Source organism: Microtus pennsylvanicus, chromosome 2, assembly GCF_037038515.1.
Source record: "Microtus pennsylvanicus isolate mMicPen1 chromosome 2, mMicPen1.hap1, whole genome shotgun sequence".
NCBI lineage: Eukaryota > Metazoa > Chordata > Mammalia > Rodentia > Cricetidae > Microtus > Microtus pennsylvanicus.
This window is the reverse complement of record NC_134580.1, coordinates 28127690-28154545: the sequence shown is the minus strand read 5'-3', so window position 1 is coordinate 28154545 and position 26856 is coordinate 28127690. Positions and strand designations below refer to the sequence as shown.

The following is a 26856-nucleotide window of genomic DNA, read 5'->3' as shown; positions in this document are numbered from 1 at the left end:
TTCTCATTTTTCCCAGGCCCCCATTTCTAAATATATCAAATGAGATAATGTCGGGAGCAAATCAAGTTATACTCAGCTCATTTGACAATGTTAAAATAACAAAGGGCTTTATTTCTTTAAAGACTTACTATGTTTATTTTATGTGTGTGAATGTTTTTGCCTGCATTGTGTAAATGCTGCACGTGTGTGCAGTGCCCTTGAAGGTCAGAAGATGGTGACGAACCCCCTGGAACTAGAGTTACAGGTGCTTATGAGCGATCATATGGGTGCTGGAAACAACCTATCTTCTACAAGAGCAACGAGTGCTCCTGACCACTGCGCTACCCCTCCAGCTGCCAGTACTGTACATTTTCTTGTGCAGTGTTAAAAATAAGTATTACATAGCTCTTCCTTTTCTGCTCGCTCAGGAATGCATGCATACAGCTAAGAAGGAAGACTTCTCGGGCCTGGGGGTTGTAGCTCAGCAGCAGAGACTTGCTTCACATGCCCCAAGGCCTCTGGCACTGCCCTCCCGCCCTGCCCAGAAACCACCAGAAAGGCTTCTCTCCTTTGCTTGTTACCCTCAAAACTGTCAGCTGACTCTTTCTAGTGTATGAGGCAGAGCCTTATATATACTAAGGGACTCAAAGGGAAGGTCCTCCGAGGACAGAGCAGGCCAGGCCAGGCAGCACCCAAGACATGTAGATGCCCTGCATCTAAGACTCGAGTCGGAGGGCCCGGAACTCAGGCCACAGCAGGCTTTGCACTGCCTGGTGAGCACGTGTGTGTTGGAAGTGTCGAGTGAGTTTCTGCTAACACTGCATCTGTTATCTCCTGCGACTCTGTCTGCCCTTTGTACGGAGTAGCCTTATCCCCATTTCTTAAGCCAGGAAAGTAATTCTCTGGGGTCAGTATCTAGCGCAAGCCGGCCTAACTGTAAAACTCCAGGAATACAGCAGGTTCTACCTACTGTGCTCCCAGGGCTGGGCAGAGTTTGTTCCATGTAGCTGACAGTAAAACTGAGACCACAAAGGAGGGGGCATCCATGCCTGTCCAGTGTGCTGTGTGGACCAGTCATGTGACTGCGGCAGGTCCTTTACCTTGAGAAAACCGATCAGACCTCTGTGTATGGTCAGCCCCTCGTGTTGTCTTGTGCCTTGTGTTGTCCATAGGGTAGAAGCTTTGAAAGCGGATGGCAGGGCTCTCAGCGTGCAGCTGTGCTCTCTACCTGGCATGAAGCCACGGCCCACAAGTACCGAGAGAGGGCGTCACTCACATCATCTTGTTTTCTCTACAGGTGAGGTGACCGATCCGGCTGCCAGAGTGAGGGTGCCAGCCTGGGTGAGGGACAGAGACCAGTGAGTAGCCTAAGGCCTGTGCCTGCCGGTGAGAGGGACTGGAGAAAGGGCTGGGGACAAGAAAGGCGGCACTGTGGAGGAGAGCGAGTTTGGACCCTGGGATCCTCCCTCTTCTGTGATCCACAACTTCTAATTCCCTTTTATGGGGCCTTCAATCGGCTAAGAAGGAAGCGATGGAGCCCCTTCCCACTAAGGTTCCCCACGGCTTTGGTGTCACTGGCTCCAAAACAGCTGGCAGGAACGTCTTAATGGGAGAGGAATTTTGACTTTCGGCAAAGAGGACAGTGCAAAGTGGCTTCATCTGGTGGCAAAAGTGGGAGCTAAAAATCGTTCAAAATCTACTGACCAGGAGGTGGGGAGGGTGAGCACAGGGACTGAGCTGTGTCCTCCAAAGGTCCTGAAGACTCGGAGCACTGCCCCCAGACAGGGACTGCGTGCTCAAGAGAGCCCAGGGACGGGGACGGGCTGGGGGTGGGGGTAGGGGGGCATTTCATAGTCCAGCCGAGAGATGAAGACTTGGCATTTAAAGCTATCAGCAATGGCGAGAGCCTCGTGGACAGGAGGAACACGACACACTGCTAGTCAGCTCTGCTGTGCTTGTGTAGCCCAGGGTGGACTAGTCTCTTGTCCTCAGCCTGTCTGCTGCATGCCAGATTTCACGAGGACAGTGTGAGCTTGGGCAGGGAAGGAAGTGCTGTACCCTGTGCTCAGAAGCCGACAGCCTTGGTCAGGGGACCATTACAGAACTGCTGGAGCAGCACTGATCACAGACTGGCCGCGAGAGCCCAGACCTGCTGTTGGGCAGCAGCAGGAGGCGCCTGCAGAGAGGGCCCATTGCAAAGCAGCTGGCGCACTGGGACCAGTGGCTGCGCTTTAAGCTCGCTTAGTACCTGGGCCATTAGAAGTACCTGGGCAGTGTTGGGGGGGACACAGGATTCTTTTCACTGTGTTGAGGAGGTGACAGCGTAGCTGCTGTGTGGGTGCTGGGACCTGAACCCCGGTCCTCTGGAAGAGCACTCAGCACTCCTAATAGCTGAGCCATGTCTCCTCCGGCCTTTACCTTTCAAATCACCTTGGCAGAGTTAATCTTTATGTGTCAACAGCGGGTAAGATTAGTTGAAGTTGATGTTAGTTTGTAACCAGGGACACTGAGTCACAGGGCAGCTGACTGAGTTGCCAGTTTGTGGTGAATCCTAGTGGAAAATATGAGGTCCAGGCCCCTAGGCAGGGCATGGGGACACTGGGATTTCTTTAGCCTCTGCCCCAAGAGCAAACGGGTCACCAGCCTGACTTGAGCTGTCGCATTGTAACAGAAGTCAGAGAGTTTTGTCCTCCTCTTTATTTCTTTTCTTGCCTGTGAGTAGCCTGCCAGGGCTTTGCTCTCTTGTTCCCAGGGCCTGACCCAAGGCGATGGAGCAGCCGGCCGTAGGCACTGGGAGCCTGAAGCCAGCGGCCGGGGACGACAGCAGCATGGAGCTGGGCACCTGCCATGAGCTTCTGCACCGACTTCGGGAGCTGGAGGTGTGTGGTGGCAGGCAGGGTGGGGCAGTGGTGCTGGCCAGGACCCTGGGGAGTCAGGGCTGCCCACCCAGAGCTTGCCGAGCTTCAGTGCAGTTCCCCTGAGAAGCTGGGAAAGAAGACACTGCAAAGGGGTGAACTATCCTATACCCCAAGTGTCTTTCCCTGCCCCTTCACTTTTATGGCCCTGCTGACTCCAGGGAAAACGGTGGTCTCAGAGACAACTGAATACAACAGTCAGGTGACCTAGGGCCCAGTTGACCGACAAGGCAAAGCCCTTTCCCCGTGGTAAGAATGAGCTCCAACACTTCCCTTCTCTTCCCCCTGTAGGCAGAGAACTCAGCGCTTGCCCAGGCCAATGAGAACCAGCGGGAGACTTACGAACGCTGTCTGGATGAGGTCTGTGGGTATGCCAACGACAGTGCTGGGGATGGGCATGGGTAGACACGATGCCAGCTCAGCTTCCGGCTTTCTGTCTCCAGGTTGCCAACCATGTGGTGCAGGCACTACTGAACCAGAAGGTGAGTGATTCAAGAACCATCTCATACTCTCACCTGACTGCCCCGAGGTAGACGGAGGATGTAGTCAGGAGGGCTATCCTGGGACTCCAGGTCCTGCTCAGTTAAGTCTCCACTAGGGACTAGGGGAGGAGCTCTTCCACCTGGCCCTGCTCTGCTGCCGCTGGCAGGACCATCTTTATCAGGAGACAAGGGGGGCATAGGTAAGGCCAGATCTGGTCTCTGAACTGTGGGAACTTTGATTTGGACTTGGCGCCTTCCCTTAGCCTGAGCCCACTGGCTTCTCTAGGTTGGAATGGCGTTGAGAGCGGTGCTGACGCTGTGGGGCCCAGTGGCCTGGAAACATTAGCTGCGGATAACTGTACTATGAAGCTCTTTGACTTCGGGGTTTTCCATGTCTTATGACCTTTCTTTGACACGATTTCTAGGCAGGAGGAAGCCAGCCCCAGAAATGGTAAAAAAGGACAGAGACCCTGGCCTTTATGGTCCACTAGACTAGTAAACCTAGAGAACTGGTCCCCAGAGGCGGTAGCCAGGAATACAGCTGACTGGGCTGACACCTGCTCATTTCACGGTTCCTCTCCTGCCTCCCCACCCTTGCTTCCTGTACCTCCTGGGTGGACAGGACCTGCGGGAAGAGTGTATCAAGCTGAAGAAGAGGGTGTTTGACTTGGAGCGACAGAACCAGATGCTGAGCACACTATTACAGCAAAAACTGCAGCTCACGGCCAACTCCCTCCCTCAGGTGGGCAAAATGCTTCTCCTTTCTCCCTGGAGCCAGTGTCTGCGGCCCTGTTGGCATCAGCATTCCATTCTGCTCACCTCATAGGAGAAGGGCATGAGTTGTTCTCAGCACAGGGGCTTGCAGGGCCATGCAGGGAAGGCCTACCCAGACTAACAGACTCGTACCTTAGCTGAGGGAAAACTGAGTCCCCTTACAAACTTAGCTGCTACCCATTCTTAGGTTCTCCCTAGCCAGCCAGCCAGCATCTTTGTTGTTGTTGAACAGATTCTTACTCTGTAGCCCTGGCTGACCTTAACTTGAGGCAATTCTCCTGAGTACTGAGATTATAAGTATGGCCCTCACTCTCAGGGAACCCCCCCCCTTATTTTTTTTGGTTTTGAGGTTTCTTTGTGTAGCTCTGGTTGTCCTGGAACTTACTTTGTAGACCAGGCTGGCCTCAAACTCACTGAGATCAGCCTGCCTCTGCCTTCCGAGTGCTAGGATTAAAGGCGTGCACCACCATCACCTGGCCAGTGTACCCCTTCTTATTGACAGAGAAAATTCAAACTTGCTCCAGCCCTCTGTGGAGAATTGGGTGGAGGCTAGACATGCAGTTATTTCTAGCTCCATAGAGGCCCTGTGGCCACTGACGCGGCTTCTTTCTGGCCAGGGCTAGGGCAGGGCTAAGCATAAACAACCCGTGGTTTCGTGTCACAGAGAGGACAAAAAGGCTCATCACCCTGGTAACCAGATGTGTATGGTTGCACACACTGCCTCTGACTAGTACCTTCAGAGGCAGTGGTTTCTCCTGGCAGCCTGCATCCTACCTGCCCTGGGAACAGTGGAGGGCTCTGTGCATGGGTCCTGGGTTCAGTTGTCACTGGTACCACCTGTCAGGGACCCCATAGATGGGGTGAGACACAGAGAAGATAAAGAGCAATCTGGAAGTCGAGGAGAACAGAACATTACTTCTGAGGAGCAACTAGCCCTTCCCCATCTTGACAAGAAAAGGACTATAGCAGGGAGGAGCTGAGCCGTGTCTGTCTGTCTGTCTAAACCTGTGTATCTCGCCAAATAATGCAGCCTAGAGCCTGACCCCTGAACTGGGCCCCCGCCAGCAGGGGAGAGTCTGTAGTTGTTCCTACCCTACCGTGTCACTGCTGGGCAGAATCCCCCAGAACCCCAAGGCCTACCGTCACCAAGCTCCTCCATTTCAGTGACTGATAACAAAACAGGGAGCAACCTTAAGTCAGATTTTTAGAAAACCTAGATGAACCCTGGGACCACTGAGGGTTTTGTCCAGCAGATCTCTCTATTCCAAGTTACCATGATGCAATGGAAAATTACAAACCTTGGCCTCAGATAAACTGGGGTTGGATTTCTAACTGAACTGCTTCTTAGCTAAGTGTGACCTTGGGCAGAGTATCAAACTGGATAAACTAAAGGTTTCCCCCTTACAAATGGGCATAAATGCTTAGTTACACATCGTTGCTTGGATTAAATGAGATAATATGTAGTGGTTGGCTCACAGAAGTCGGTAAGTGGCAGCAGTTTGTACTGCTGATGTGATTCCCAGGGTGTGCTTCTCCAGGTGAACCTCTGTCAGCAGACGCCAAGCTTTTCTCGTGAGCCACGCCTTTGCCACAGCCTGAGGAACTGAACTGCATCTCAAGGCCCTGTGGGGTCACATCCTGTGCAGGGTGGGTGTGGCCCTGGAAGACTGAGACTCCTAAGAGCAGTCTGTGGACAGCCATGCTACAGTCGAGTGTGGCAGTACTACTTATCCCAGTATGGGGACAGCTAGCCCTTGAGAAGGCCTCGAGGCCTGGGGAGGTGGCTCATTTAGTGGCTTATTGCTCTCGTGCAAATGTTACGGCTTGTATTTAATCTGCAGGCCCCATGTAAAACGCTGGGCAAGATGCTGTGCAGTTTTCATTCGAGCTCTGGGGAGCCGGAGACAGGAAGAGCCTTGGACTCACTAGCCTGCTCACTGAGTCCCAGGAGCTCACTAGCCTGCTCACTGAGCCCCAGGTCCCAGTGATGAACCCTGTCTCAAAAACAAGGCAGGTGACTCCTGAGGAAAAGCACCGACATGCACACGTGCACGCGTGTGCAAGCACCACACACAGACACACACACACAAGGTTATAAGGAAATGCTATTGGGCCTGCGTGTAGGTGGAAAGGAGAAAGACAGAGAAGGAATCCCCCGTTTCTGAACACTAGACAGGGGCGCTGGCGGCTTGCCTGGAGCAAAGGCTGTGTGAAAGGACACAGGTGACAAAAGCTGGAGCAGCTGTCTTGAGAAGCGCCGGCTGGAGGGGAGAAGATCTACGGTGGGCAAGGGCCAGGAAAGGAGGCTCTGTAGCACGAGGGCACTTTAGGAAACGAATGTGTTAGCTTCCTTGTGCCAGACTAAAGGGCCACTGAATGGGGTCTAGGGGACTCACTGGAATGCCAGGCACTGTCCAGGCCAGAGTGGGAAGTTCTGGGCTGCAAATGGCCAGAGGCAAGGCGGATGCTGAAGGCTGTGAGAGACAGAGTGAGCAAAGGGTTAAAACTGACTCATTCCCATTCCGCACATGGAACCACTGGGGAACACAGAATGATGGCTTTTTTCGTGTGTGTGTGTTCCTGTGTATGTGTGAGCATGCACACCAGAGGTCAACCTTGGTTGTGACCCATTCTTCGCATGCTGTCCACCTTGTGGAGGAACACAGAAAAGGAAGAGGATGTTTCACTGACCTTTTGCTACTGCAAGCCGCTGAATAAGGACATGCCGCTGTGCCTGGCTTTATGTGTGTGTGTGTGTGTGTGTGTGTGTGTGTGTGTGTGTGTGTGTGGCGGGGAGGGGGTCCTGGGGATCAAAAACTTTAGGCTTCATGCTTATATAGCAAGCACTTTACTTACTGATCTGTCTCCCCTGCTCAGCCTGTCTTCTCTAGTTTGGTCTTGTGTGTGTGTGTGCGTGTGCGTGTGTGTGTTATGCATGCGTGTGTAAGGATGGGCACATGTATGTGTGTGTACTTGCAGGCAGAGGCCAAAGGTTGGTGTGTCTTCCTCAGTTGCTCTCCCTACCTTCTGCTGAGGCACAGGATCTCACTTGGCCCCAGAGCCGGATGGTTTGGCTAGTGTAGGTAGCCAGCTTGCTTCAGGGAGCCCCTGTCTTTGTCTCCCGTGGCTGGAATTCCAGGCTCTCATGACCCACCTGGCATGCATACAGATGCTGGGCATCCAAATCCTGGAATTCTAGGCTCTCATGGCCCACCTGACATGCATACAGATGCTAGGCATCCAAATCCTGGAATTCCAGCCTCTCATGGCCCACCTGACATGCATACAGATGCTGGGTATTCGAATCCTGGAATTCCAGCCTCTCATGGCCCACCTGACATGCATACAGATGCTGGGTATTCGAATCCTGGAATTCCAGCCTCTCATGGCCCACCTGGCATGTATACGGATGCTGGGCATCCGAGTCCTGGTCCTCACATTTGCATAGCGCTCTACCCACTGAGCCATCTTATCCATCCTGCCTTCATTTTCTAAGCCCTTCCACCTCTGCATTCTCAGATCCTAGGTGGTCAGAACAGGAAGGGGCCTTCATGGTAGTTTCCTTTGTAAGCGGGGAAGCAAGGTGGTACTGTAGCTGAGATAGGCACACTGGGTTAGACCCACTCCTGCCCTGGCCCTAGGACGTCTCTCCCAACCCAAATCCGCTGTGCTAGTCGACTTCCATGCTACCTGGCCCTGTTCTGTCTTCAGGTCTCCTGCTTTTAGGCTTCCCTGACTGGGAGACATCTCTGGAGGGGCATGGTAGGTGGGATGCCTGGCTCTGTGGGGGCTTGATGACAGCTATGCAACCCTCCCTTCTGTCTGCAGATCCCACTCACCCCACTCCAGACACCATCAGAAACACCAGCCTCCCCGTCCCTGAATGCTGCTGAGGGGCCAGCAACCTCCCTGCCTTTAGGACACTGTGCTGGGCAAAGAGAGGTAGGAGGAACTGATGTTGACGCTTGTGTCTGAGTGACTAGATGCTCCACTGCCGGCTCTTAGCGAGTCTGAGGGGAGGGACTGTTTCCTATGTGCAGACTCCTGTCCAGGCTGGAAGTGGGAGCCCTCAGCTGTCAGCCTTAGACCAAGAAAAACAGGCCTGCCCTCCCCGAGCCATGGCCTGCAAGCCAATATCTGCAGTCGTGCAGCTGGGTCAGCGCTCACACTTGCTGACCTTTCCATGCCAGGTGCCAACTGTGCAGGACACCTCGGGGCTCTTTTATGGGGTGAAGCGTAATAACTATCTCATTTCACAGTGGACACCCTGAAACTTAGGGCTCAGACAGCTTGCTGAAGGTCATGTAAATGAAGGGACCTGGACTTGATCCCCTCTGACTCCAGAGTGCATGTAATTAAGCACTGTACCAGAACAAGGATCTGGGTCACAGAGAAGAGTCATGGAGTCATCCACAGGTCCCTTCTGCTGGCACTCCTTCCTGCTGGTCGGCTGGCTGTGGAAGGCCCAGGCTTGCCTGCAGCGAGTGACTTAGGTCTTGGCTATGATACACCCTCCTCTTGAATGTCTGTTCTTTCTGGAACCAGAAAAACAGGCAGGCTTCCCTCCATCCCAGAACAAACACAGAGGTCAGAACAGGAGCTGATTGGGCCTGGCAATGTGAAGAGCAGTGGGGATGGAAAGCTGGGCATGGGGTAACCAGTCTACTCAGAGTATGAGGACAGACAGCCAGGTGAGGTTGTCCCTAGGATACGCTCTTACATTTATCTTAAGGCCTGGGCCTTGCATGCCAGCTACACAGAGCCTCTTCCCATGCCATCTCTCCCCAGGTGTTTTGGGAACAGCAGTTGCGGCCAGGAGGCCCGGCAACTCCAGCCACTCCACCTCCAGCACTGGATGCCCTGTCCCCATTTCTTCGGAAGAAAGCCCAGATTCTAGAGGTGCTGCGTGCCCTGGAGGAGACTGACCCTTTGCTCGCGTGCTCACCGGCCACCCCCTGGCGGCCCCCAGGCCAGGGCCCCAGCTCCCCAGAGCCCATCAATGGCGAGCTCTGTGGCCCACCCCAGCCTGAGCCCTCACCCTGGGCACCCTATCTGCTGCTCGGCCCTGGGAGCCTAGGAGCTCTGCTGCACTGGGAGCGTCTCCTGGGGGGCTCTGAGGAAGATGGAGGTACCCGGCAACCCTGGGCACCTAGCAGGGCTCCCCCACAAGCTCAGGGCCCCAGCTCTAGCCCACACTGCGCCCCCGGTAGTAGCTCCTCCTCCTCTTCCGATGAAGCAGGCGACCCCAATGAGGCACCCAGCCCCGACAGCCTGCTAGGTGCCCTGGCCCACAAGCAGGTGAACCTGGGCCAACTTCTCGAAGACACAGAGACTTATCTCCAGGCTTTCCTGGCTGGGGCTGCGGGCCCTCTCAATGGTGACCACTCGGGTGCTGGGAAGCCATCCTCACCAGATCCAGGACCCCCACAGCTGTCCAAGTCCAAAGGCCTCCCAAAGTCAGCTTGGGGTGGGGGTACCCCAGAGGTCAACAGGCTGGGATTTGGTGCTACCTCAGAGGGCCAGGGGCCCCTTCCCTTCCTCAGCATGTTCATGGGTGCAGGGGATGCCCCACTGGGCTCACGGCCTGGCCACTCCCACTCTTCATCTCAGGTGAAAAGCAAGCTCCAAATTGGGCCCCCTTCTCCCGGGGAAGCCCAGGGACCCCTTCTGCCCTCGCCAGCCAGAGGTCTCAAGTTCCTCAAACTGCCTCCAGCCTCAGAGAAGGTCCCCAGCCCAGGAGGCCCCCAACTCAGCCCCCAGCTCCCCCGTAATTCTCGAATCCCCTGTCGCAACAGTGGCTCAGATGGTAGCCCCTCTCCACTACTGGCCCGCAGGGGTCTGGGTGGAGGAGAGTTGTCCCCAGACGGGGCACAGGGCCTGCCCAACAGCCCTTCGCCCTGTTCTGCAGTCCCAGAGTCTGTGCAGTGCAGACCCTCGCAGTCAGCTGTGCCCACTACACTGTCTCCAGGACCAGTAGCATCTCCCTGCTTTGAAAACATCCTGGACCTCTCCCGGAACGCCTTTAGAAGCTCTTCCCCAGAGCCACCTCCATCCCCGCTGCAGGTGCCCACCTACTCACAACTGACTCTGGAGGTACCCCAGACCGCTGAGGTCCTCAGGAGCCCCGGGGCTCCCAGCCCTGGCCTCTCAGAACCCTGCCCATATGGGAGCCCCCAGGAGAAGGGTCTGGACAAGGCAGGTTCTGAGTCTCCTCACCCCAGCCGCAGGACTTCAGGCGGCTCCTCCAAGAAGCCTGGCCAGGGATCGGGGCGGCGACCTGGTGATCCTAGCCACACACCTCTGCGGGACAGATTGGCAGCCCTTAGCAAACTGAAGACAGGCCCTGAGGGGCCTCTGGGTCTAGAGAAGAACGGAGTGCCAGTCCGGCCTGGCACGGAGAAGGCCAGACTAGGGCGGTCAGGCGAGAATACTGGAGACGTGCCTCCCTCCACGAGGCCTCTTGAACAGCCAGAAGCTAAGGGCGTCCTGAGGGGAGCAGTCGCCTTAGGCACAAGCAGCCTGAAGCAGCAGGAACTGGGACTGACAGATCCTGGGGCCCGGGTCTACTCCTCCCATTCCATGGGTGCTCGAGTGGACCTGGAGCCCATCTCACCAAGGAGCTGCCTCACCAAAGTGGAGCTAGCTAAAAGTAGGCTGGCAGGGGCTCTGTGTCCCCAGGTGCCACGCACCCCTGCAAAAGTGCCAACCCCAGCCCCTAGCCTGAACAAGCCCAAGAGCCCTCACAGCAGCCCAACAAAGCTACCCTCCAAGTCACCCACCAAGATGGCACCCCGACCTGTGGCACCCTTAGCCACCAAGGAGCCCTCCAAGCCTGACAAAGGGAAGGGCCCTCCTTGGGCGGACTGCGGCAGCACCGTTGGCCAGCCTACGTCCCCAGTACCTGGCCCCACGGATCCAAGCCAGGGTCCAGAAGGGCCAGCCCCACACTCAGCCATCGAGGAGAAGGTGATGAAGGGCATCGAGGAGAACGTCTTGCGACTTCAAGGTCAGGAACGGACGCCAGGCTCCGAAGTCAAGCACCGCAACACCAGCAGCATTGCCAGCTGGTTTGGCCTTAAAAAGAGCAAACTGCCGGCTCTGAACCGCCGCACAGAGGCTACCAAGAGCAAGGAAGGGGCTGGTGGGGGCTCCCCACTCCGGAAAGAAGTCAAGACAGACGCCCGGAAGCTGGAGGCTGAGAGTCTCAACATCTCCAAACTGATGGCCAAGGCAGAGGACCTGCGCCGAGCACTCGAGGAAGAGAAGGCCTACCTGAGCAGCAGAGCCCGGCCGCGGCCTGCAGGCCCAGCCACCATGCCTGGCACAGGTCTGGGGCAAGTGCAAGGCCAGCTTGCCGGCATGTATCAGGGTGCAGACACCTTCATGCAGCAGCTCCTGAACAGGTGAGGGCCTGGGCCAGGTGGGAGTGCTCAGAGTGCTGGGGCTTCCCAGAGGTCAAGGCAATGCAGCTCTGCGCTGGTGCCCTGACCAAGGAGGAGGGTTAGGATCCAGAAGTGTGGGGTTTCCATCCCTATCTCCCTCCATGCTGACTAGTGTCAGACTCAGACTTTTGACCCACCTCCCAGGGCAGCAGGCCGGGACTGTTGTATCCAGTCCCGTATGTAAACTGGCCTGCCACTGCGCTAGGGCATGACGATCCTGGGAGGACTTGAAGCTGCCCCCCCCACACACATTTTTTCCTGCCCCTCCTTATTTCCCTGCTTCCCCTCCCCCACCCTGCCCATCATAAGCTTCAGGAGGAGGGGTCATCCATATGGCTGTCTCCCCAGGATGGATGGCAGAAAGTACCTCTCCTCTCTAGGACTAGCTCTGTTGGAGGGTTCCGTGGCTGATATATTAGATATTTTGTATCACTAATTAAATGCGTATCTAAGACAAACTACTCTTATAAAGAGTTTCATTTTGGACCATGGTTCTAGAGATCCATGGGTCATATTTGGTGATTGCCTTCTGCTTCCAGAGAATCCCAAAGTGTGCACACGTGGCCCTGTTGGTGTCTGGCAGTCTCCGGACTGCACCCTAATGGCCATACCTGGTACTGCTATTTGCCGAAAGGTCCTGCCTCTGGAAGCATCTTCATCTTTTGTCTGTCTGTTTGAAACAGAGTCTCAATATGTAGACTGTCCTGAAACTCCCTGTGTAGCCCAGACTGGCCTCAAATTCAGAGCTCCACCTGCCTCCGCCTGGTACTGGAATTAAGGTGTGCAGCACCGTGCCTGACCACGTTTCCATCTTTTTGCATGGGGTTTAAAATAGGGTTTCTCTGTGTAGCCCAGCTATCCTGGAAGTCACTCTGTAGATCAGACCGGCCTTGAACTTACAGAGATGCATCTGCCTATTAAACGTGTGCGCCAGCACTGCCACCTGGCCAGCATTTCCATCTTAATACCTCGTTAGGAACGATGCCTTTCAACGCCTCAAGTCTTGGGAAACACCAATTTCCCTCACGTCCGTTGTGCTGTTCCTAGGGTGGATGGCAAGGAGCTGCCCCCCAAGAGCTGGCGGGAGCCCAAGCCTGAGTATGGGGATTTCCAGCCAGCGTCCACTGACCCCAAGAGTCCCTGGCCTGCCTGTGGACCCCGGAATGGCCTGGTAGGGCCACTTGAGGGCTGCGGAAAACCTTCTGGAAAGGTAAGTTCTTAGGCAGGGGCTGCATCAAGGGCCTGGCTTCCTGGGCACCTGGAAGTCTGCATAGGGCCGACCACCCAGCCTCCTGTACCCCTAGAGGCACTGTGGGAGACTTGGGAGTCACTGGAATGGACACCCATATCTTCTGTACCCACACAGCCCAGCAATGAGCCAGGTAGGCGGGAAGAGATGCCCTCGGAGGACAGCCTGGCGGAGCCAGTTTCCACCGCACACTTCACAGGTCAGCAGAGTCCCTTCCCTCCTCACTGCCCGCCACTGCAGCGGAGCCAGCAGAGCCATAGCTGCTGGAGATGTAGATCTCAGTGGCTGCATAGGGATAATTCTCCCTGCCCTAGGGGCACCTGTGTCAAGCTGAGAGAGTGGCAGAGGTGGGGGTGAGTTCTGTGAGACCATCCTTTGGGGCCGAGAAGACTGGGTGGGGTGGCCTGGAGCTGGGAGAGAGCGAAGGGCTGAGCCCGAGCCTCATGCTCGTGTACTCTCTCCACAGCCTGTGGCTCCTTGACTCGAACCCTGGACAGTGGCATTGGGACCTTCCCCCCGCCAGATCATGGCAGCAGTGGAACCCCCAGCAAGAATCTCCCCAAGACCAAGTCATTGCGGCTAGAGCCTCCGCCAGGGGCACCCCCAGCTCGGCCTCCAGCCCTCACCAAAGTCCCTCGTCGTGCCCACACACTGGAGCGGGAGGTGCCAGGCATTGAAGAGCTGCTGGTGAGTGGGCGGCACCCCAGCATGCCAGCCTTTCCTGGACTGCTCACTGCTCCTTCAGGACACCGAAGCCATCAGACCTGTCCTGATGGTGAGTGTCCTAGCAGGCAGTGGACATCGTCGAGAGGATGCTTAGCGCTGGGCAGATGCAGCCACTTTCCCCTTCTCTTGGGCAGATCCCTGTGAAGATCCAGGCCCTCCCCCACCTGTCCAGCTGGCCAAGAACTGGACCTTCCCCAACACCAGAGCAGCAGGCAGCTCCAGCGACCCCTTCCTGTGCCCACCCCGACAACTGGAGGGCCTGCCTAGGACCACCATGGTAAGGGTCTGGGGTCAGGAGGGAGTGACACCGGGAAACAGACGTGCCTGGTAAGGTACTTACAGCCTGCCCATCCAGGAGTGAGGGCCCATTTTGGGAGAGGGCTTCCTTGCTCCCCAGAACCTTGGAAGGACTGTGTATAGTCAGAACGCCAGTCTGCCTCTGTGGCCCTCTCAGCAGGTCCTTCTTCTTTAGGCCCTGCCCGTGGACCGGAAGCAGAGCCTGGAGCCTAGCCGCACAGCTACGCCTCAGGGCCCAGCATTTGGGGGCAGTCGTACCCCCAGCACGTCGGACATGGGCGAGGAAGGCAGAGTGGCCAGTGGGGGAGCTCCCGGGCTGGAGACCTCCGAGTCCCTAAGTGACTCACTCTATGACTCGCTGTCGTCCTGTGGGAGTCAGGGCTGAAGGACGGCACCCACTCCAGTTCCTCCAGAGCTGGGGACCCCAGACTGGGCCTGCTTTCATGCTCCCTGCCTCGGAGCCAGTGAGGCTCCATGTAAAGGGACCAAGGAGAAGGTGGATAAGAAGTGACTGGGGTCCCTGGCATACCCCACTGCTGCTGTGGATGAGACAACCAAGCTCAGCTCAGGGAGAGACCTCACCCCTGGTCCCTTAACTCACCAGAGTCGGGCTCTTCTCTGAGGGACTGGGGGCCCCGACTGCTTGTCCCAGCTCCCACCTTGGACGGAGCCATCTTGTGGTGCTGGGCTTCCTGCCCGCCATTTCTGCCCAACCTGGCTGCAACCCTGCCCCAGAAGCCCCATGGGGCCAATTTTGGAAGCCCTAGGCTTGTGGAGCTTGGGGTGAGGGGGACAAATTGCCTTCTCTCTCTGCCCTGGTCCTCCCTGCTGTCTGAATGGTGCTGCGTCCCCTCCCCATGTCTTTGGGGTCTGTTGGTCTGTCTTCATCTTTGTTTTTATATACACACACATATAAAAGCGCCTGGCCCAGCCCCACTGCGGTTAATTTATCTGATGTTTAAAGCGGCTGCTCTGCTTCCAGCCTCTGCTTCTGCGGTACCCTAATAAAACGTGGCGGCCTCTCCCCACTGTGACTATTGTGACAGCGTCTCCCTTTATCTAGCCTTGCTAGCTTCTCTGTACATAACCCCGAGGTGGACAGGGGGGCAGGTCGAGGGGATCCCAGATGCTCTTACGAGGCTCTGTGCCTGCCTTCCACCCAGAGAATGTGGCTAGTCCTCTAGGAGGTGACTTAGGGTTTTGTGAACGAGGCCCTGCTTAGATCTGAGGTTTGAGGCTGCCCCCAAGGCCAGGGGAGGCACAAGGCTGGGCAGCCTTGGAGAGAGATGGGGAAGAAGACTGATCGTGCACTCAAGCCCCTCTGTGTGCCAGCTGGGGGACAGGCCAGGTGATGAGCAGCCTCACTGGCTTTGCACAGAGGGAAAGTTAGTGACTGCCCAGGCAGAGAGGGGATGAGCCTGGTGGGAATGCTAACCTTGCCGTCTTCCCGCCCTCGTGGCTTGCAAACCGTCCCCTACGGCTGCAGAGTGCTAGACCAGAAGTCAAGGATCGTTCTGAAAGCTGAATCACTACAAACTTCGGTCTTCCTCACCTGTCTATTAGATTGTGCTAAGCCAGGTAGTCCCGTCAGCTACGTCCTCCTGACCGTCCTGCAGTCCATCCATGTCTGGCCTATCCCATCACTGAAGACATTAACAAGAGCCAGAACAGGGCGATGCTAACAGTTTTGTTTAAGTTTGCCAGCCTTTATGTCCCTGCCTCTTCATAAGTGGGCTGAAGGAAGTCTGCAGCCTCCTGACTTGTCTCTGGGCCTATTATTGCCTTAAGCTTGATGTATTACATCATTTCCTGTTAGAACTACCCTGGCCTTCAAGTGGCCATTCCTTTCTGGAAAGCAGTTTGGCATGGTGGGCTTGCGTCTCATCTTTTTCCCTTCAAAGGATCCATCCACGTTCTCACCAGGGTCCAGTCAGTTTGCTCCTGGGCTTTGTTCTCGCTCCCTGGACCAGGGTGAGCTGACGATGCCCAGAGGCAGCCCTTCCCGCCATGGCTCTCCTCCCTGATCCTCTGCAGGCTTCTGCACTGAACAGCTGCAGCCCACGGCTCTACTATGGCCGCCCCCGATGAAGGCCCGGTTCCAACTGAAACAGTTTGGGGATGGGTGTGTGGGTGCGGTTATTGATACTCCAGGGAATCCAGTTTCTGGGACTTCAAGGAAGGCCTTGGCTAAAAACCTCCTTGATCCTGGCTGGGGCAGAACACTTGGTATCTCAGTGTGCAACAGCTGCTCGTAAATTGAGTGTGACCTCATTCCTAACTCAAGAACAATGGGCAAATGTTCACCTTCCCATAGTGCAAATCCTTGGCTGGCTCAGCCCAACACAGGAAGCTCTGATGCCAGACACCTGCCCTGCCCCTGACCAGCAGGCCTTAGCAAAGGCCTGAAGAAAGACATGCTCACTGCTGTGCTTCCTTTGCAGGTCGTCCCAAAAGTGTGGACTGAACTTTTTCTCAGGGCTGCAGTGGTTTTATTTTCTTTTCCTATACCTAGCTTTTTTCCCCCCACAAATAGTATGTTTTCTTTCCATTACCAAAAAAAAAAAAAAAAAAAAGTTAAAAAAAGAAAGTAAGGCTCAGCAGCAAATTCTAGATGCCCTGCTCCCCCCAGATGCCCTCCTCCCTTAGATGTTCTCCTCCCCTTAGATTCCCTCCTCCCTTAGATCCCCTCCTCCCCCAGATGCTCTCCTCCCCCCAGATGCCCTCCTTCCCCAAAATGCCCTCCTCCCCCTAGACCCTCTCCTCCCCCTAGATCCCCTTCCCCCCTAGATCCCCTCCTCCCCCAGATCTGCTCCTCCCCCTAGATCCCCTCCTCCCCAATATGCTCTCCTCCCCCTAGATCCCCTCCTCCCCCTAGATCCCCTCCTCCCCCAGATGCCCTCCTCCCCCCAGATGCCCTCCTTCCCCAAAATGCCCTCCTCCCCCTAGATCCCCTCCTCCCCCTAGATCCCCTCCTCCTCCTAGATCTCCTCCTCCCCCTAGATCCCCTCTTCCTCCTAGATCCCCTCCTCCCCCCAGATACTCCCCTCCCCCCAGATCCCCTCCTCCCCCCAGATGCCCTCCTCCCCCCAGATGCCCTCCTCCCCCCAGATCCCCTCCTCCCCCTAGATTCCCTCCTCCCCCTAGATCCCCTCCTCCACCCAGATGCTCTCCTCCCCCTAGATCCCCTCCTCTCCCTAGATCCCCTCCTCCCCCAGATTCCCTCCTCCCCCCAGATCCCCTCCTCCTCCCAGATGCCCTCCTCCCCCTAGATCCCCTCCTCCCCCTAGATTCCCTCCTCCCCCTAGATTCCCTCCTCCCCCTAGATTCCCTCCTCTCCCAGATGCCCTCCTCCCCCAAGATCCCCTCCTCCCCCCAGTTGCTCTCCTCCCCCTAGATCCCCTCCTCCCCCCAGATCCCCTCCTCCCCCAGATCCCTTCCTCCCCCTAGATCCCCTCCTCCCCCTAGATCCCCTCCTCCCCCTAGATCTTCTCCTCCCCCTAGATCCCCTTCTCCCCCTAGATCCCCTCCTCCCCCCAGATGCCCTCTTCCCCCCAGATCCCCTCTCCCTCCAGATGCCCTCCTCCCCCCAGATCCCCTCCTCCCCCAGATGCCCTCCTTCCTCTAGATGCTCTCCTCCCTCTGGACGCTCTCCTTCCTCTAGACATCCTCCTCCCTCTCTGAGGTTCTTCCAGTATATAATCTCTTAAAGACACAAGTTCATGGTAAGTACTTTTTGGCAAGTCTGTGATTTTAGGAAACCTTTTCTTAAAATTTTCTAATTAAAGGCAAACAGGCCAGGCCGTGGTGGCACACACCTTTTATCCCAGCACTTGGGAGGCAGAGGCAGGTGGATCCCTGGGTTCGAGGCCAGCCTGGTCTATAAATTCCAGGACAGACTGAGCTGTTAAACATAGAAACCCTGTCTCAAAAGTGAAAAGAAAGAAATTTGATCTTAAGAGCTTTAAGACTTGTTTGTAGGGTTTTTTTACTTGTTTTTTGAAACAGAGGCTTGCCTCAACTTTGAAATCCTGCCTCTGCCTCACCAGAGTGAGACTTACAGTAAGGTACACACATTATTAAGTTGAAGTGACGGCGTGCATGGGCATTTCACATGTGGTGCAGAGAGCTTTTTCTCTCCCAAACTACTTGCAAATGGGTCGCCAGCTTGTTGCTGCACCACCTCAGACACCATGGTGCTTACTTCCTACAAACAAGGACACTTTGATAAGTACACCAAGACTCCATCTACATCAGGAGTTAATATTGGGCAGACCCCTTCCCCCCGGCCTGGCTTAGGTCACGCACTATATAGCACTAGCCAGTCAAGAGGCTAAAGCAGGAAAATCATTTGATCCCAAGTCACATACTAGGCCAATGTCCTGAATAAACAAGCCTGCAAGATAGCTCACTGGGTAAAGGCGCTTGCCACCAAGCCTCATGACCTGAGTTCAATCCCTGGAACCCACGTGGTAGCAGGAGACAGATTCCTGCAAATTGTCTCTGACCTCTCTACAACAACATCACTAAGTTAGCTAATTAGTTATTTAATCAATGTAATAAAATGGTTTTGAAGTTCTACTAAAAGAAACGATGAGTTCCTAGTTTGAGAGGAGAGGGGACACTGGGAGTTAGTCATCTAGTTTAAAAACATGACTGGAGTCTGGCAGTGGTGGTGCACACCTTTAATCCCAGCACTTGGGAAGCAGAGGCAGGCGAATCTCTGTTTGAGGACAGCCTGGTCTACAAAGCAAGTTCCAGGACAGTCAGGACTGTTACACAGAGAAACCCTGTTTTGAAAAGCCAAAAACAAAACAAAACAAAAAAACAACCCAGTGTCTGGAAAGCTGATAAGATGGCCCAGTGGGTAAAAGTGCTTATTGTGCAAGCCCAGCGTGAGCTCAGGACCCAGGTTTACAGTGCAAGGAGAGCACCACCCTCTGAACGTTCCCCTCTGACTACCACACACACTGTGGCCTGCACAGCACACACACCACAGGTATAGCCATGCTCATAGTAAAAGCAAGCAGAAGGCTGGGAGTAGAGCTCAGCTGCTAAGTGCCCAGCAGGCATGCATGAGGCCTTGGGAGTGCATCTAGCAGCAGCAGATCTGAGCATGGTACCGCACACCCGGAGTCCCAGCACGCCAGCGCTGGAGGCAGAAGCTGGTCGAGGCCTGCCTAGGATAGCAGACACTGTCTCAAAAACAAAGGCTCAACTAGAGAAGGCCCAGGAGGGTCCACTTGAATCAGGGGTATATATATATGTGTGTGTGTGTGTGTGTGTGTGTGTGTGTGTGTGTGTGTGTGTGTATAAGAACAATGAAAGAAACGGGCCATGAATTTGAAAGAGCATAGGAAGTCTAGGAGGAAGGAAAGGGAAGGAGGAAATGATGTAATTACAATCTCAAAAATAAAAGATTAAAAAAAATAAGAAATGCAAGGAGGTAGATGAGTGGAAAGGGAGGCCTAGTAAGTGGCGTAGACCAAGGACTTGACACTCAAAGCTGAGGAAATTTAGGGAACAGAGTCTGGTCTTTGTAAGAAGTCCGGCATCGACACCAGAGCAGGACAGCAGAGTTGGTGAATACAGGATGCTTGCTCGCTCGCACGTGCACACACACACATACACACACACACAAGCTTAGTCACTGGGAGGAGAGCCATAAAGGGCCTGAGACTAGAAGGCTCAGAGGCAGCTCTCAGGAAACAGCAGACGAGGAAGGTGCAGGGCAATAGGAGGACCAGGTCGTGGGAGTCGTCACATGTCCCTAGAGGAGTACCAAACATGGCAGCCGTGTTCACAGTTTGCCCGACAGGCACTGCCTGAGCCTTTGATTTCATACCTTGTGGAGAGGGAAAGTGGTAAAGACAGGGAGAAATCACCAAAGATATAGACTAAGGACTTCCCAGGGTCTTCACAGGAAGCTGGAGCCAGTGGAGGGTGGGGACTAGGAGTCTCTGGCACCCAGCTGCTGGGGAAATGGTTTTAGGGAGTGGGGCTGCTTCTCTCAGTAGGTGCAGACACCTGGTTTCAGGACTAGAAAAGTGTTGCTGAGGAGAGAACTAAGGGCCAGTGGAGGCGACCTCTCCTTCACAGATGCTAAAGAAGAGCAAACACACACACACCGTTTATGATAGGCCAAGCACTACCTCAGCTGCGCATGTGGCTACTTGGCTGTCCTTAGATGCAATCTCTTTATGTGGGTGATCCTGTTACCCTGGTTTGATAAAGACTGGAACACGAAAGGTTAAAGCCTGTCTGTAGAAGAGCTGTGATTTAAGCCCAGACACTCTGACTCCAGAGAACATCAAGACTACAACCGATTAACACTCAGGAGGCTGAGGGGAGGATGGAGAGTTCCAAGCCAGCCTGAACTACAAAACCAAAGCCAGACCCTGCCCTGGGGTTGGAGAGATGGATCAGTGGAGAAGATTGAACAAGGCTCTTCCAGAAGACCAACTTTGGTACCTACACTGGATGGCTCACAACCACCTGTAACTCTGGCTCTAGAGGGATCTGCTGTCTCTGGCCTCTCCAGGCATCTACACTGACGTGCAATCCCTCCCCCTACATACACATATGCAAAATAATTTATATATCTATATATATACACATATACATGCACATATATATACACATATACACACACACATATATACACATGTACATGCACATACACATGTGGGTTGTCACTCAGAGGTATGACGCTTGCTTAGCAACAATGCCCTGAGCTTGATCCCTAATGCTGAAAGATGAAGGAGGGGAAGAGAAGAAAACTTGGGCTGGGTTCCTGAAGCAAGCGGAGTATGGGTGAGAAGAGAAGGGGCGGTGAACCAGAGGGATGTCGTTTTCCCAGCTCATGCTGCTGACATGAGACAGAGGTGAAAACTGCCAGAGGAAACCCAGAGGTGAAGCGGCAAGTGCGTGGGCAGGAAGAAGGCAACTAGGGTCTTACGGTGCAAGAGCCATCAGGAAATTAAATTTCAGTCCTTGCCTAGTGGAAGCCAAGCAGGTAGCATGAGACTGCCTGAGTAGGGTGTTTCTCTAAGGTAGGAGAACTCCTTGGAGTACATTTATTTTATTTATCTGTTGTAGGAGGCTGCTTGTTTGTTCCCGGCCTCTCAGCCCCAAAATAATGACACAAAAACTGTATTAATTACAATACTGCCTCGCCTATTAGCTTATGCATATTTCTAGCTCACTCTTACATCTAATTTAACCCAGTTCTATTAATCTGTATATGGCCGCCCCGTGGCTGTGGCTTACCAGCAAGGCAAGGTTCCTGCTCGTCTGTTCCCAGAGGCAGCTACATGGCATCTCCTGACTTTGCCTTCTTTCTCCCAGCATTCAGTTTAGTGTTCCCCACCTACCTCTGTTCTGCCCTCACAAGCCAGCTTTCTTTATTCATTAACAGTAATCACAGCATGGGGGGGGGCATCCCATATTACTTATCTTTCTTTCTTTTTTTGAAGACAAGAGCTCACTATGTAGCCCAGGCTGGCCACGAATTCATGACAATCTTCTTGCCCCTGCGGTGGCCTCTCCAGGCCTCAAAGTGTAGGGCCACCACACGAGGCTCTCATTCTCTAAGCAACAATAAAACAGTCCTTTCTTGGCAATGGAGAGAATGCTACCAGTAGATGGTGCAACGGCGGCAGCTTCATGGTTTGCGGGGCTGCACTGCCACCCTGTGGTTATAAGCGGAAATACAGGTTTTGGACAAAGCACAGGGAGCATGAAAAGAAGAAACTTGTCCCTGTCCATCTCACAGGGCTGGAACTATCCCTGCCAGTTCTCTACCAGCCTTGCATCACAGGAGACACATTTCCTGCAGCCAGTCTCAATGTAGACGAGGCTGGCAAAGCAGCTGGACAACCCTCGTGAGGTCAGGACATTCTGCTGGTGAACTTCCATGCCATACCTATCCTTTCATCTCTTCTTCTTCTTCTTCTTCTTCTTTTCTTCTTCTTCTTCTTCTTCTTCTTCTTCTTCTTCTTCTTCTTCTTCTTCTTCTTCTTCTTCTTCTTCTTCTTCTTCTTCTTCTTCTTCTTCTTCTTCTTCTTTTCTTCTTCTTCTTCTTCTTCTTCTTCTTCTTCTTCTTCTTCTTCTTCTTCTTCTTTTTTTTTTTTTTTAAAAAAAATCCAGTCCTGTTACATCTGCAACAGATGCTCACTGGGCACCCAGTAGGTGGAAAGCACTGGGCAGTCATAGGTGATCACTGAATGGAGCAGCATTGTAGGCCAGGGTGCCATGAAAGCCCCAGCACAGCCACCAAATCTGTCCCTCTGCCTTCCCCTCCCAAGAGTCCTCACGTTCTCAGCTTTCTGGAAACGCATCTAAGCTGTTGCGTATGCCATGATTCATCTCCATCCCAAGGATGTACCGTTTGTTTATTCAGTCAAAAGGGAAGAATAACTGGATCGTTGCCAGTTTGGGGTTATTAGAAAAGCTGGAGTTGGGGATGTAGTTCATTTGGTAGGACTCTTGTCTAAATGCACAAAGCCTGACCCGGGTTCAGTTCCCAGCTCTGCATAAAGCAAGATCTGGTGGCAAGCACCTGTAATTCTAGGACTTAGAGGTGGAGGCAGGAAGGTTAGGGGTTTAAAGTCCCCCTTAGCTTCATAGTGAGTTTGAGGCTAGCCTGGATCTTATGAGACCTTGTCCCGAAATGAAAGGTAGCTGGAGAGACAGACAGTTCAGCAGTTGTAAGAACACACTGTTCGTGCAGAGGATTGAGTTTGGTAACACAACAACTGGATGTGATAACTCAAACCTACGCGCGCTCTCTCTCTCTCTCTCTCTCTCTCTCTCTCTCTCTCTCTCGGTATAGGGTGCAGCATCTATGAGAATGTAATTTCTTTTTCTCTTTTTCTCTAGGATATCCAGCAAATGCTGGGTTGAATAGTAAGAGCCTTAAAAAACAAAGAAATCCTCTGGAGCTGGGTTGTGAGCTGCATGGCTCAGGTGCTGGGAAGGAACTCAGATCCTCTGCAAGAGCAATAAAAGTTCTTAAACTCATAACCACTTCTCTAGAGGCCTCTAAATGGCCATGGAGCAAACAGACAGCACACCAATCAGTCTCATAGTGTAGAGGTTCTGAGTTCGAGGTCTAATTTGTTTGATTTTATAAGAGACTGCATCCTTCCCCCCACATACACCAGTGCCCGTTGCTGCACACTTTCAACAGCACTCAGTTTATCAATGCCTACATATATGTACACAAACATTCACACACATATATACATACATACATATTAGCTATAGTTCATGCCTGCTTTAATTTGGATCTCCCCAATGTTTGATGAGCTAATTTGCCATGACATCTGGATTGACCTTGCTCCTGATATCTGGCCTCCCTCCACCTCCCAAGTGCTGGATTTACAGCTCAGGCTAGCCTAGAACTTTCTGTATAGTTCAGGATAGCCCCAAACCCCTGGCAGTTCTCCCAAATTATCTTCCTGAATACTTTGATTACCAGCCTGAGTTACATTGGGCTAAAACTTTAATTTTTTTAAAATTCAAGATTGAACTCAGGGCATCACACATGCTAGGCAACCCTAAAATTAATTTTAATTGACAAATAAATTATATAATGACGTCTATATACATTGTAGAACAAAATCACAAAACCTCTGGTCTCATCCTAGGCATAACAGGCAACTGTCTGCCATCCAACTATGTGTTCAATGCTCTATTTTTCTTAGTTTACCACTTAGTGCTTTTAATTAAAATTTTAATTATTTTACTTTTAATTATATGTATATGTGTACATCTGTGTGTGGGTATGCGCAGGAGTACAGTGCCCGCCCACAGAGGCCTCAAGAGGGCGTCAGATCTATGGGACATGGGTGTTGGGAGCTTGGGTCCTCTGGAGGAGCAGGAAATGCTAGTAGCTGCTGAGCCAGCTCTCCAGCAGCACCCCCTCCTCAGACCTCCTGGGTGGTGGTTTAATGTTCATGCAATGTCTTTCTTATAAATGGTACTTAGATCTAGAACTCCCTATGATTCTGATTTAAGTGCTATTTAAAAAAACTTTATTGGGGGGCTGGAGAGATGGCTCAGAGGTTAAGAGCATTGCCTGCTCTTCCAAAGGTCCTGAGTTCAATTCCCAGCAACCACATGGTGGCTCACAACCATCTGTAATGGGGTCTGGTGCCCTCTTCTGGCCTGCAGGCATACACACAGACAGAATATTGTATACATAATAAATAAGCATTTTTTAAAATACTTTATTGGTAGTATTGTAATGTCTCACTGCTTCTGTTAACAAGTCACTAGTGAAGGCTGTCATCTCCTGCCTTCATACAGCACAGGGCTTCACATCAGGGACACATTAACAATGTAATCCCTTCATCCCTTATTGGAATATTTCTTGGGCTGGGCGGCGGCGGTGCACGCCTTTAATCCCAGCACTCGGGAGGCAGAGGCAGGCAGATCTCTGTGAGTTCGAGGCCAGCCTGGTCTAGAAGAGCTAGTTCCAGGTCAGGAACCAAAAAAGCTACGGAGAAACCTTGTCTCGAAAATCAAAAAAAACAAAAAAACAAAACAACAACAACAACAACAAAAAACTCAGTTAAAAACAAACAGGCATGATGTCCTAATTCTAGCATCTGTGAGGTGTGAGGTTGACGCAGGAGGATAATTAGGTCAAGGCCAGCCTGGGCTACATAGCAAAACCATGTCTCAAAAAATCAAAATGAATAAATAAAAGCAAAAAGTTGTCTTTTTAGTTTAGTTACAATTCTTACTGATGCCTAAATTGTTCCATGTTGAGCTCTCAGCATCTTCCTTAGGTTTTTGCCTTGGAGTCTGGTGCGAGCTGCCTTTAACCGAGTTTACTATGTAGCCTAGGCTGACCCCTAACCCCAGACCAGGTGGTGGGGCTCAGCTAAGCTTGCTTTGGACAGAGCATCATCTCACGCTCTTTCCTTGTCACAGACCTCTCAGCCAGTGCCTTAGGCAGACTAGTTCATTCGAGCTGGTACCAGGGCTAGAATTAGACCGGAAAAGACCTTTGCCTGCTAATCTCAAATCGGCAGGGTGTGAAATCAAGTCTACCCTCTCTTGCTCGCTAAGTGCCCTCAGGGCCGTCAACTCCGTAGTGCCTCCTACTGAAGTCCTTGGTAACTGCTGCTCTACTTATTGACAAGCCTAATTCCCATTTTGGTTTCCTTGACCCACCAAAACCTGTGCTCTCCACACCGAGCCACGCCTGTGCCTAATCTCTCTTCATTTCCTCTCACTTTAACTCAACCTTCAGGACTCAGCTTTGGTCCTCTCCAAAGAGCACTCCTGAGCATCCCGACCCAGCAGGACTGTCGCTCACTGCAACCCCACAGTGGTAACCTGCAAACATGCAGTTTTGTGTGTACATGTGGAGGCCTGAAGTCAGCTGTCTTCCTCAACTGCTCTTCACTCTACGAAGCTTGCACTGCCACCCAGGCAACTTGTCCAGGCGATTCCAGCTCTGCCGCCCAGGAGCTGCGCAGGTTTCTCTGCGAGTCTTAGCTGTCCTGGAACTAGCTCCTTTGGAGGGCCTGAAGTCCAGCCAGCTTGCACTCCACGTGCTGATATTGAGCCTCCTAAACGTGAGAAATTTACAAGTAGCTCTCTTGTGCTAGTGGACAATGACTTGCCAAAATGGGGAATCATCGTAATAGATCAAAACATTGGGGGAATAAACACCCCTAATCCACACTTGTTCGGAGTGTCTTAGGGTTACCATGACCATGGTAACTCCTACGAAGGAAAACGTTTAATCGGGGTGGCTCACGTACAGCTCAGAGGTTCAGTCCATTCTCATGGTGGGACATGGCAGTGTGCAGGCAGACATGGTCTGAAGTAGCTGTCTCCTATATCTTGTAGGCAACAGACGTCACCACAGTGACACACTCCCTCCACCAAGACCATACCCACTCCAACAAAGCCACACCTAATAGTGGCACTCCTTGAGGTTATGGGGGCCATGACATCCAAACCACAAAAGGGAAGCTCCTCTTCCAGGGCAGAAGCATCCACTGCTGCAGCCCACGTCTTCCTCGCTCTGGTTCTGCTCAGATGAAGTTCCCTTTACCATTAGTGCTGCTCAGTTCAGTCAGGGAAGATAAAAAGGGCGTTTGTGCTTGCAGTTTATACTGGTTGCAAAGATCTGAGGTGAAGAGATTTTGGTGAGATTGATGTACGTTCCCTCTGACTTGAAGGGCGACACTCAGCTCAGGACACAAAGAACGGCAATGCTCCAGAACTCTCCTGCACACATTAGACATTAGGGGCTCCGGCATCAACTGCCTCTTTTTCCTTTCTGAGCAGACAATTTACTACTACCTGATGGTGTGACCTTGGAAATAACTGAGCCCGTGTAGTAAATGTATCACCTTCTTTGGCTATTAAGACAATAAAACAGGGTCAGTGAGATGGTTTAATCGGTAAAGGAGACCTAGACACAATCCCTGGAGCCCATACAAAGGTGAAGAGAACCCCACTCTACAAAGTGACCCTCTCATCTCCAAACATGCCACAACCCATCCCCAATAATAAACTAAAAATGTTGAAAACGAAAGAAATGTTTAAAATAAAACCGTCTCAGGACATGGCATCTGTCCTGAGGCTTGGCATCTGTCGGCAGTCAAATCCGGCGTGCTTGTGCCAGGGGAGGATGCTGAGGTTAAGGGCACGTACTGTTCTTGCAGGACTCTAGTTCAAACCCCAGAACCCACATCAAGCAGTTACAACTGTCTGTAATTTCAGCTCCAGGGACTCCTATTTTGAAATACAGTGTACCTGTGCCTCCCTTCCCTATGAGAATAAAGCTAGGCCTTAAAGTCCTTAGGATGAGCCTTCTTCCAGGAGTACGAGAGGAACTGTCTCAAGTTGAGAAAAGTGGCTGTTTAGCGGGGACAGTGTATGGTGGTCTGATATGTTCCCCAGGTCCTCAGGGGTAGAACTGTTTGGGAGGCGTGGCCTTGTTAGGAGAGTTATGTTATTGGAGGTAG

General features: G+C 52.9%; 1 protein-coding gene across 5 annotated transcripts in view; it reads left to right on the top strand.

Annotated features, from left to right (window-relative positions):
- Positions 1-14906, top strand: part of Nckap5l (NCK associated protein 5 like) — a 36783-nt gene extending 21877 nt beyond the window's left edge. For 3 of the 5 annotated variants that reach the window (XM_075960627.1, XM_075960628.1, XM_075960629.1), the window contains 12 exons: positions 1277-1337; positions 2732-2858; positions 3186-3254; positions 3338-3376; positions 3999-4118; positions 7979-8092; positions 8939-11553; positions 12640-12802; positions 12959-13040; positions 13308-13616; positions 13702-13844; positions 14040-14906. In XM_075960627.1, the coding sequence (XP_075816742.1) occupies positions 2748-2858; positions 3186-3254; positions 3338-3376; positions 3999-4118; positions 7979-8092; positions 8939-11553; positions 12640-12802; positions 12959-13040; positions 13308-13616; positions 13702-13844; positions 14040-14249 (3975 nt within the window). In that variant the 5' untranslated portion in view covers positions 1277-1337; positions 2732-2747 and the 3' untranslated portion in view covers positions 14250-14906. The remainder of the gene's footprint in view (positions 1-1276; positions 1338-2731; positions 2859-3185; positions 3255-3337; positions 3377-3998; positions 4119-7978; positions 8093-8938; positions 11554-12639; positions 12803-12958; positions 13041-13307; positions 13617-13701; positions 13845-14039) is intronic. The other 2 variants (XM_075960630.1, XM_075960631.1) reach the window with 2 other exon arrangements.
- Positions 14907-26856: the final 11950 nt, after the last annotated feature.